This window comes from Paralichthys olivaceus, chromosome 5 (genome assembly GCF_024713975.1).
Source record: "Paralichthys olivaceus isolate ysfri-2021 chromosome 5, ASM2471397v2, whole genome shotgun sequence".
Lineage (NCBI taxonomy): Eukaryota > Metazoa > Chordata > Actinopteri > Pleuronectiformes > Paralichthyidae > Paralichthys > Paralichthys olivaceus.
The window spans coordinates 13,514,874-13,526,865 of NC_091097.1; the positions used below are offsets into that span (position 1 = coordinate 13,514,874).

At 42.7% G+C, this 11,992-nt stretch overlaps 1 protein-coding gene across 1 annotated transcript; it reads left to right on the forward strand.

Annotated features, from left to right (window-relative positions):
* Positions 1–1,644: 1,644 nt before the first annotated feature.
* Positions 1,645–11,046, forward strand: tfap4 (transcription factor AP-4 (activating enhancer binding protein 4)). The gene is made up of 7 exons (XM_020101855.2): positions 1,645–2,145; positions 5,553–5,718; positions 5,831–5,929; positions 6,059–6,229; positions 6,348–6,491; positions 7,858–8,025; positions 8,144–11,046. Exons 1-7 carry the CDS (start codon positions 2,057–2,059, stop codon positions 8,300–8,302), a joined length of 996 nt encoding a protein of 331 aa, XP_019957414.2. The 5' UTR covers positions 1,645–2,056; the 3' UTR covers positions 8,303–11,046.
* The last annotated feature ends 946 nt before the right edge of the window (positions 11,047–11,992 follow it).

Sequence of the window (11,992 nt, forward strand, 5' to 3'; positions counted from 1 at the left end):
TTTATATGTTTATTTACATAAATGAATTGATTTAGAAAGACGCTTGCAGCTATATGTGGTAAAGACAAAACACACAAAACAACAAATAAAAAATGTCAGAATTATAATGAAATAATTTGAATAAAATCAATTCACTCACATTTGCACTATTTCCTACAACATGCACGTATATTCACAAGCAGCAAAGCTGCACCTGTAGCAATCTATAAACGCAGTAAATAGTTGAAGAAGTTTTTCCGTAATACAAGCAACATAGTGTAGAAATACTTAATTATAAGCCTGTTACTGGATTTATGAATACAGATACCTTAATGTAGTATTATTGTTTTAACAATCAGTGAGATAACAAGCCGATTAGTCAATTAATTTATCAAATGAAAATGTATTGCAAAAACGCTGATAATCAAATAATATCTAAGCGATATTTAATAAATTATTTAACATATTTGGGTTTCTGGTTCAGTGTTGCATCACTGTCATTGCTGTGAGTTATTTCTGTTTTGTTTCATGTACGTAAAAGCAACATGGGGTATTGTAGGCCTGTTTGCATTTTATTTATTGAATTTCTCTTGAACCATTTGCAGGTTCCTGGATGAATTTAATACTCTTTACAGGTTTTATTATGATGAGCAATGACAGGGGTTCACAATAACATTAAAACATAGCTTTCTGTAATTTAAGAGAATCCTTTATTAGTGCCACAGTGGGGGAATTTGCAGTATTATTGCAACAAGGGTCAAAGTAGGCATCAGTAAGTAATAAGTAACATGCAATACTAAAGTGTAAGGAATGTAAAAATATAGAAAAATATGGATAGAATCAAACTAATATTTATAGTATAAAGACAGGAAAAATATATACAATGTGATAATATATACAATGAACAGATTGCACATGAACCATTGGTATTGTATTGAGGATTATATAAACAAGCTGAATAATATCATTACATTTCAAATGCATGTCTGACGTGGTTTCTTACAACTTTCTGAAGGTTGTTGCGAACAGTCAGAGATGTGCACAGATAGATGCTTGACAACTTGTAGCTGCACCAATGAGACAGAGGAACGGATGAACACTTCGAGAGTAAACCAATTGCAATTCTGTCCTCAACATTTCATCCTCCTGTAGTAGGCGGGCTCTGTTACACCCAAAATGGTGAACTGCCTCTCTGTGTGTGTGTGTGTGTGTGTGTGTGTGTCCCTAAAAGCCCTCCCTGGTGCGCTGTTGCTGTGCAGCTCTGCCAACTCGTCAGCTGATCCCTCTTGTTCGCTTATCGCAGCTGTTGGAGTATCCGCCCCTTTATTCGACACAACATCGAAAGATGCAATGCACATTTTAATTACAGCTGAAAAAAGTTATTTTCTGTAGACAAATATTTTTTTTACATCTCATGTGGTGTAAATATTATTCTAATTATCTTGATTGTGCGCAGTATTTACTTATCATAAAGATACATATTTAGTATTTATTCACACAGCGTGGTAATTACTGTTTATTTAATGTAACAGTGTAATGCAGCTTCATGATAAATTCAATGGTTTGCTGTAGTTTACGTTAAAGTAGAACATGTGCGCTTTGTCGTCGGTGCAAAATAGTCCTTTGTTTACATGCAGTCCCCTGTCTCTGCGGAAGGAGGCTTTTAGTCGAGCAGTGTGTGTGTGCGCGCGCGCGTGTGTGTGTGTGACTCCTACCAGCTGTTTCCCGCCTTGAAAGCCATCCGATCAGCTGCACACACACACACACACACACGGTCATGCAGAGGGAGAAAGCAGAGGGGAGGGAGGGAGAGAGAGAGAGAGCGAGAGAGGTAGCACACCACACACAACGAGGGAACCCCATCAGCTGGAAGTCGAGTAACATTACAACTCTCAGCAGCTTCAAACTACTACATTACACAGACGAGGGTCCACATCTGCTCTGAGGATTTAACCCGCGTTGGATCACGGGATTTTTTTCGCCCCGTATCCCCAACATTTGTCTCTTATAGTACAGAGACTGTTTGCTGTTTTTTTTTTGTGAGGAGAGGGGGGGACCAAACTGGCGAGAGGCGAGCATGGAGTATTTCATGGTACCAGCTCAGAAGGTGCCCTCCCTGCAACATTTCAGGAAAACGGAGAAAGAAGTGATCGGGGGTCTCTGCAGGTGCGTATGTACTCACGCTGCGTGCTGTGTGTATTTGTGTTATCATTAAGTCATCTGCTCGGAGTACACGCACTTAGCGACGCTGCTGAGGCAACACGCTTGATGCGATCTGTTATTGTGTACACGACCCATTCACGGGGAGCTGCGGGCGCGTATTATCACCCAACACCTGGGTCAGACTGCGGTGGACCATGTGCGGGCTCCGGCTCGGACCACCACATCCCATCCGCGGTGTTATTTCGCACGATCGGCCGCGAAATCGATGTATTTTGTGGCTAGCAAACACAAACCACGTGGTTCCGTGCGCACCACGCTGCCCCTCCGCTCCACGGCGCATCCCCGCTCCGTTTGTGCTCAATTTATCCCCCCTGTGTCACCCACGGGTGCCGTGGTCTGCGTAAGAAAGGGACATGTAACACGAGCGGGTGTCACACGGTGCGAAAGGGTCTATTTCGGACGCGAAACGTCGCGGGGGGGCTGCGCGATTTGGCTCCGAGCGATCCGAAGTTATTGTGGGTAGTGCGGCCATGCTTGGGGCTCGAGCTAAATGCGATGAGGGGGTCTGGCGTTTGTCTGAACTGCACCGCACTTTGTTTTCGGTCGCTGCTGACGTAGAAAGCCCATTGTATTTAATAATCGCCCCACCACTCGACGTGGCGCCGGTTTTACTGGTGTTTCCGTGCGTCTGGATCGCGCCTCCACTGCGTCTTTTCGCCCCGCACCTCTGCCATGCTGCCTGCCGCATTGTTGTAATGGCGGAGGACACGGAGGAGTGAGGCTGCTCCGGAGCACGGCGGCGGTGACGGGCGCTGTGGTGGCCGACGGAGGGAGCTCGTTTTCGGGGCTTTTGAAGACACATTCCCCTCGTGTGTCCGGTGAAGGGACATTTTAGCTTTCGTGTGGAGGAAGGATGATTAATGGCGGTGTTATTATTAAGGGGGTGTGTGTCGCTGAAGGCCCCGTGGATACGTCCGCAGCCCAGTTTGGAGAGGGAGGCGGAGGGATCTGCTGCTGATGGTAGTGACACGGGCAGTCTGGGAAATGTAGTCCCCCCCCCCCTTTTTTTGTATTATTTTATTTTTACGACATAAGAATTGACTTCAAATCTTTGAACAATATGGAACAGAAATTGTAACTAAACATTTTTTTCTAATGCCCTGAATGCACCACATCCCATATAATTAATCTGAATTTGTCCTAAGTAAAAACGTAAATATAAAACATTTTATTTCCATCATTATTTTATCGATTAGTAAATTGCACAAAAAAATATTGCTTATTTTCCTGGTGTCTTTAATGCACCAAATCCCATATAATTCATCTGGACTTCTCTTATAATTAAACCACAAATATGTCACTTTTCATTTGTATTAATATTGTATTGACTAATAAACTAGTAAGAATATGACCAGGTAGCTTGCATTATACTTCCATTCACATAATTAAATGATGATCTTTACTATTGATTAATAAGCAGATTTATAATTGAAGCCATAAAATGTCACAAAATGGAGAAACATTCCAACAACCCAAGATTATTATTAAATATCAAATATACAACAATTTAAGACAAGACAAAGCTGCTTCTCACAGTAGAGAAGACAGGTACCCATTAAATATTTGCCATTTTGACAAAATGTACTAAGTTTCTGAATAAATCAATTAACCAATAAGTTCAGCTCTGTTTTGATGGCTCGTTGTTCAACTCTTGTTTTAAGCTTTAGCCCACCCCTCACTGGGACCCGGGCTGTTCCTCTGTACTGGTTTGTGTTTGTGTGATATGGTCAGTCCGGGCCCAGTTGGTCATGTTTGGATGTTTTGGCAGTGGATGGGTTTGCTGAATGTGCCGCTGCAGTGTCAGTGTGTATTTGTCTGACCGTGTGTGTCCAGACACACACACACACACACACACACACACACACACACACACACACACACACACACTTCTCTCTCATCTGTGTCTGCACAATTGTTCCCAGTGTTTGTTCTGTGGCAGCTGAGTCAGTACAGATAAGAGCTTTGGCCGGAGAGGGTCCCAGAGATACTGAGCTCGATACAAAGGATGTCAAAGGAAGCTCGTCTTGAATTTCCGCTCGGTGTATAGTAAATAGGGGCTTTTCCTCACAGTTTGGGGGGGGGGGCAATATTAACAGTCCACTTGCTGCTCTAATTAACGGTCTCTTGGAGTTAACAGCAAAGCCACCTGATACCTTTTTAGCACGTGGTCCATAAAGGTATATTGTGAAAGGTACTGATTTTAACACGAGCAAACTTGGTCCCTCCCCCAAGCACATACACAATAATTTTACATTTTAACACTTTTTCAAAATGTCATTCCACATAATCAGTGCCGTTCCAAGTCTTCATGTTCAAGGACCCATCAGAAGTGTGGAAGGTGACCCACATGGGCCCTTGTGTCAGGGGTAAATAAACAGTTTCTGAAATGCCTTTCTGCAGTTAACTTGGCAGGATGCAAGCGTAATGATGCACACACAGAAAAGTAGTTATTGGTTGACAAACGTGCTGTAAATACCAGATGTTGGTGATGTTGTTCTGAATCATTCAAAGCATAAACAATACATTGTTCTTACTGACTAATTGTGCAGTAAATGTAGCCTTTGAGGTGTGCACTTTCCCACAACAAGAGGCTGTCATGTTTACCTCACTGTGACATCAGTTGGGTTTTTTCTGAGGGGATTATTTCTTGGGTAAACTCTAAAGTACTTTAAACTGGAAGGCAAAAATGCTAAAATGTCCGATGACAGCAGCCTTGCAGACGGTGCGTTTTCCAGTCGCGCAGGATTACGTTGACATGCAGGCCATTGCTTAGAATTCGTTGGCCAACTTTGCTACTAATATTTGTCTCAGTGTACTCGGCTTTGGAAAGCAACAACTTTCAAATGCGTCCACTGCAGGTTTATTATGACGATTCAGAGAAGTGAAGGAAACTACTGAATGTACTGTATTAGCAGGGAAAGAGACAAAGTGAGGGAATTTGGGTTGATTCAAAAAGAGAGAGACAAGCAAGACACAAAATCAACCACAGCAATTGGATTTGGTTTTATGGTACATGAGCGTGCGTTTCTCCCTTTAACACATGAATAACGAACTGAACCTTTTTATTAAGTAGTTAATTGTGTTTATCTTTGGATTAGAGAAGGAGGGTATGTTTTCACCCCTGTCTGTTTGTTGGTTGGTTTGTTGATTCCAGGTAGTAATTCAAGGATTCCGGCTTATTTTGGGAACTGATATCTATGAGTGTGTGAAATTCAGTGCAGCTGCATTGAATTTTAGGCGACTGTGGGGCTTCGGTGGAGGAATGCGCTCTACAGCCATTCCAGTTGGAAATGCACGTCTAATTGTCTCTTTAACGCCTTTGCCCCTCGTCATTCTCCCTTCTTCCCCAGTCTTGCCAACATTCCTCTGACCCCAGAAACAGCCCGGGACCAAGAGAGGCGAATCCGCAGAGAGATCGCCAACAGCAACGAGCGTCGGCGTATGCAGAGCATCAACGCTGGATTCCAGTCACTTAAAACACTCATCCCACACAGTGATGGAGAGAAGCTCAGCAAGGTGAGTCACATACGCAGTCATGAATTGGATGATGAGTTAGATGTCGCTGCGAGGGTCTCACCTCTCCTCCATCACAGGCCTGTAACATAATTCCTCTACTCTTTTCCGCCAGGCTGCCATCCTGCAACAGACAGCAGACTACATTTTCACTTTGGAGCAGGAGAAGACGCGGCTATTGCAGCAGAACAGTCAGCTCAAGCGAATCATACAAGTAAAGCATTGCCGTGCCAAACCTTGAATTGTTAACAAAGCTGTTTCCAGGCTTTTCTGTCTCTTTGAAAGTAAAGTCTTTTTTGTGTTAATCTCATAACGATTAACAACTTTTGTTTGCTCTCCCCAGGAGTTAAGTGGTTCTTCCCCGAAGAGGAGGCGTGCAGAGGAGAAGGATGAAGGCATCGGCTCGCCAGACATCCTGGAGGAGGAGAAGACCGAGGACTTGAGGAGGGAGATGATCGAGCTGCGGCAGCAGCTGGAGAAAGAGCGGTCAGTGCGGATGTTGCTGGAAGATCAGGTAAGGGATGACTTGTAACACAATTTTTCAAAAGCCTGAAACTGTTGTGTATCCAGACAAAGCTGGATATTGTTTGGGACATGCAAGTGAACCTTTTATCTCCTGCTCTGTTTGTCAGATGCGTTCCCTGGATGCACAGATCTACCCAGAGAAACTTAAGGCAATCGCCCAGCAGGTCCAGGAGCAGCAGGCCCAAACACCGAGCCTCGTTCATCAGCACAAGCAGCTGGAGAGGGACTTCACTCCAGCCCACAGCCCACAGGTTGGAAACACTTTCATATGATTCTGACTTAAACAGCAGAATCCTTTTAAGAAGTATGCCCCTGCTGATACATTTCAGTTTTTGGTAATTGGGAAACTTCCCAGAGTCCAGTTCACTTGATCAATGCTTAAAGAGATTATATTGGGTTATTCATAGAGAAGGATCCGTCTCAGCTTAACACATTTTAACCACTTGGATGTAGTTTTTTTTTTTAAACTAATTTTCCAATTGAATCTCATATAAATTGGATTTGATTTGTTCTTACATTTCATCACCTAATATATATTATAAAGTATTTGTCTTAACTTTTTTAATTTTCCCATAATTAGGCATGCATTTAAACAATCATTTACAAATCATGACAATTTTTCCAGACTTTTTTCAATATTTGGTTTTTGTTTAGTTGAGGGCTCAATCATCTTAATTCATCAAGTGGCTGCAACCAAAGTCCCCTCCCCTCTTCTGTGTGTAGCCCTAATCCTTTTATGGATATGTAAAAGCACATCGTAGATTTCATACTGACACACTCACACAACCTGTCAACAGCTCAGGCCCATTTACAGTGTGTTAAATGAGCAGCTTGCACATCTTTCTGCCTGTCTCGTCTCCCCGACAGCAACAGTATCCTTTTTCTGCTGGCTAACTGAACTGAACATGATGCAGAATCAATCTGCAGTCTGCTCCTCTGCTGCTGGTGGCAGCCGGGCGCTGATACTGAAAGACGATTTGATGATTGAGACGCACTGGTTTAGTCATGTGACACTTTGTAACTCCCCAAGCAGAAGCTGGGTGATATGCCCTCAAATCAATATCGGTCAAATCTGATGGAAGTTACAGAACAAATTACCAGGAAGCAAATACAATTTCATTCAAATATATCTCATGCACTATCATCATGACAACTTCAGGAAAATGTAACAATCTGCTCTAAATTTCATGAAGTGATACGTTGAAACAAAAGAAACAAAAATCTTATTGCCCACAAAAATAATGTTGTGAGTTTTGACAACAGAAGATTTTGCAACCGGATCTTCTTGTAAGTCATTTCCAGAGCTTTCAGTCACAGCTGTAAGATGTTATGTTAGAGGGTCTTAAGTCTCTGGGATCAATGACCTGACTTCAACAGGCAATATATTTGGCTCTCCGGTGTTGATAAAGGATGTACAGGCTAAGACTCCCATCTTCTGTTCGCTGTACATCAGTCAGAGTTCAACCAGTTTCTTTTATCACTGGTGCTTTAGGTCCAGACAACATTTCTGCTGATCACTCGTAGCAGCTATCTGCTTATGAATGCAAATACACGAAAAAGCCTAAAGCTAATCCATTATGGTAAATCTATGGTTTAATAATAGATTCTTCCTTGCAGGTGTTGGCCCCTGCGACCCCTCCTGCACCTACACACCATGCCACGGTCATCGTCCCGGCACCGGTCCAAACTCCCCAACCCCATCATGTCACCGTGGTAACCATGGGCCCCGCATCAGTCATCAACACAGTGTCCACATCTCGACAGAACCTGGACACCATTGTTCAAGTAAGACCAAAATGGAAGGAGGTCAGAAGGATTTCTTGGTGTAATGGTTTTTGTAGATCTGACCACTAGAGGGTGCTGTTGTCACTCAAATCTCTCGTCTCCCTCCGCCTCTCTCCAGGCAATCCAGCACATCGAGGGCACCCAGGGGAAGGGTTGTGTCGGCGAGGAAGAGCAGCGAAGGGCAGTCATCGTCACTTCAGGTCGCGTACTCTCAGACGCGGCGGGCTCAGACACGGCGTCGAACAGTGACGGGCCGGACGACTGCTCGCTGCCCTGAGCTCATCCCTGATTTCACGCACGACGTAAACGCATACACAGAAAACGCCCAAGAAGACCAGGGCCATGGGCGGCTTCAACCCCACAGCACTCTTGTTCAGTGGACATTAATAGGGCTGGTAGACAGATTGAAGCACTCGTCTTTTTTTTCCTTCTTTTACTACGCACTCTTAACATGTTGTACCGTGATAGGCAGCCCAAATAGGTTTACACTTAGACACTCATACATGCAGCCTCTCCTGCATCTTCTCTCTGCTAATCTCTAGGCCTCCGCTATCTCACTCATATCAGTTCATTAATGTGTAGAGAGGTTACGATAGCAACTATTTCACTGACTGATCCATAAATGCTCTGTCACACGGGATATTATTTCAAATATCCGATTCAAAGAGACACTTTGTTGAGCTTACAAGACAAGACTGTCTCAACATCACATCTTTACAGCTTTTAGATGAAACATTAGGTTTATTCACTCTTGTGAAGTCTACTCTTTTCATGTTTTGTTTCTCTGAGGCTCCCACAACCAGCAAGTTAAAGCGATTGTACTGGAAAAACACAAAAAAAAAAGGCACCACGTTGGCAGCAATTTAAAAGCTGTCGTCATGGGTGATTTGGTGCTCACAGGAATTGAAATAAGCTCGGGAGGAGAGAGTGCACTTATGGTTCACAACTCTATTCGTTCTTTTGTTTGTTTGTTACCTTTTTTTACTGGGCTGGGTTCCTAGTAGTCCCACATGTGTATTTGGCATGTTTTTCTTTTTACTCATGGCCTGATTTAAAAAAAGAAAAAAGTGCTTTGACATTTCTTGACACCTTCCCTTGTTGAATAGAAGAGCACCTGGCTTGTTAAATAAGCTAATCCGTGGACACTCTGTAGTGATTTCCACTGGTGTGAGTGTGTATGTGTCCCTTTTTAGCGTCTTTGAATCAGCAGAGGCGTCGGTGGTTCCCCAGACTCTGGCAGTCTGCAACAGTGCCACTCATTTCTGCCTTGAAATTAAGCCACACATGTATGTGTGCACAACACTGAGACATACGACTGACATACAATCACGTGTTTGCTAAAGATTAAGGGCTGCCTTCCTTCAACCCCTAACAGTGTAGCGTCTTGTCCAGATGTTCCATCAAAGCAGAGTATGCTACAAACACGAGGAAAATGCCCAGTGCAACAGTTTGAATGATGCTGTGGAGTTGACTGGGTAGACCACACATGCTCTATGCATTTCCTTTAATAGATCATTTGTTCTTTTGCTTGGTCTAGTGTACCGCACTATTCACATGCTTCAGCTTAGTTCTTATTTTTAAACGTGTTGTTTTGCCTGGAACAGAAAGATGGACATTGAGACGTAGCTGAGAGGCAACAGCTTGCCTTACTAACAGCAGGTGCACAGTGCAGAGAGGCACTGTGTGAATCCAGCCTTAACACAACCCTGGGGTCGGAACACTTGATCTGCGTCATTCGGTGGCCGCTGGAATCCCTCTGGTTTTCACTTCGCCTTTTCAAACAGGCATGTTTAACTCCCAGGGTGTGTTAGCTTATATATTCCAAGTAATTTTGTCTATTTCGCTTATGTTTGTTTTATTATTTCTGCAGGTTGCTGGTTTACTAATTACAGTGTTCCTCATAATTCTTCCATTTAGTATTCAAACCTAATGTGAATACTGACTGCTGGTAGTATTCGTGTGTAGATTCAAGCTGTTTTGGCCCCTTTGTGTGCACTATTATTGTCAGATGTGTGGAAAAAAGAATTCCACAAAGAAATGTTCACATTCCATAAAGCTAAACTGTTCTTCCCGACATGTTAATAACAATTGTTAAACCTGATATATGTAGAAATTAGTCACATTTAGGGCTTTTGACACATCAATGCTATTTAGTGACAAACTCACTATTGAATCTCCTGCGTCAGTGCAAAGAGGAAGCTTTGAATTGCTTGACAGATGCTTTCAAGCGATCACACCTCTCTCTGTCGTGACTTATGTCATGAAGTTTGCCCTTTAAGGAAATGTTGATGTCAGCTCCTCTGAAATGAGAGAGGCGTCTGTCAGATTGAATCATGGGATATTTCCCAGTACTTATTGTATCCAGGGGATTCCTGGATGTTGAAAATATGGTTTGCATGCTCTGCTTTTTGTAGAGCCCTTTTTCTTTTTTTACAGTTATCTGCATTCGACCGTCTTCTGCTGAATCACAGAATAGTTTTATCTCCATCTGTGTTTTGCACTCTTTTCTGTGTCTTAGGAAATGTTACGTGGACATATCAGATTGTCAGATGAGTGTTGTGGGCCGTGGGATCATTAAATGGCGTCATGATTACAAAGCACTTACTGTACTATACTGGAGTCCGCCTCTTTATGTTGTAAAAAGAGGCATCTCCTCAGCTGAAGCTCTTGAGATAATGAATAAAAAACCGCACAGCTGTGTATCCCCCCCCTTCCCCTTCATGTCCGGTCCTGCAACATCTCGTCCTGTTTGCCGCTCAACTCTTTATATTTGTTCTTTTGCGATCTGTTATGCCATCTTTGTTTTTCTGTTGTCGATATCTCTTGTCCTCGTTCACATTTTGCAGCTCCCTCCTCTCCCTCTCCGTCTGTTCTCTATACCTTTTTTTTTGTTAGACCTGTTAATGCATATGGTCATCAAGAAGCTTTTGTTGTTTTTTTTTTAAGAGAAATGTTTTGGGGATAAAGAGGCTTGTGCCTTTGTAAAGACAGAATAATAAAGTTTGTACTTTGTTTTATACACATTGGTTTCTACGTGTGAATTTTTTTTATTATATTGCTAATAATGACATAACCAGCTGAGGTTCTGGTTGGCTGTCACTTAAGCTGCACAGTTGATGCACAAGTGTCTATTCCTGATTGGCAGATAGGATTTTAAAGCCCCCTCCCCAGCTCTGCAGCTCATTGCTAAATTAAGATCGACCAACTCCTCTGTGAGTTAAAACGTTCGCTGTGGACGGCGTGTGGCATCTCCTGCCGTCGCCCTCTGACATGTTCACGCCCTCACACTTCTTCAGAAATACCTTGAATGGTTTGGTTTCCAGTGAGGCTCGATCATTCCACATTTTTAATATATCATAGCAGTGCTGGCCGGCTGTTTTATAAGCAACAGTCACCGATGTGATTACTGTGGAGTTCATTTAGGACCATACACGTGGGAAATGTAACAATCAGGGATAGAAGTGACATCATGCAAAGAAAGAATAGTTGTGACAAGAGAATATAGACAGACATTCAAAGCTCCAGTGTAGAATACATTGATAAAGAACATGGAAACACAAAGTAATAGAGACCAGCTTCTTAAATGGTTATAATGTCAAGAGATTATTTTATTAGGATATGTTAACTTTAAATAGCACTGATGACTGAGGTTTGACTACAGTACATCTTCTGAGGTTTCAGGGGAAGCTTTATAGTCTGGGTTTGTGCATCAGTTGTGTGAAGTGTGCTACAACGTTCCCCGTCACAGTTTGGTTTTGTAGGTCAACTACTACTGAAATGAATGAATCAGAGAGCATAGTGAAGACTGCGCAATTATTCACAGTCCCTCTTATCTCTTCATGTTTTATAAGTTTAACTTCACTCAAACAATCCGACCATCATTAGGGATGATTTCCACACACCCTCTTGACTTGTTGAAGAAAGCATGAGAGGTTGATCTTTGAACTATCATAAACTTATTTTTAAA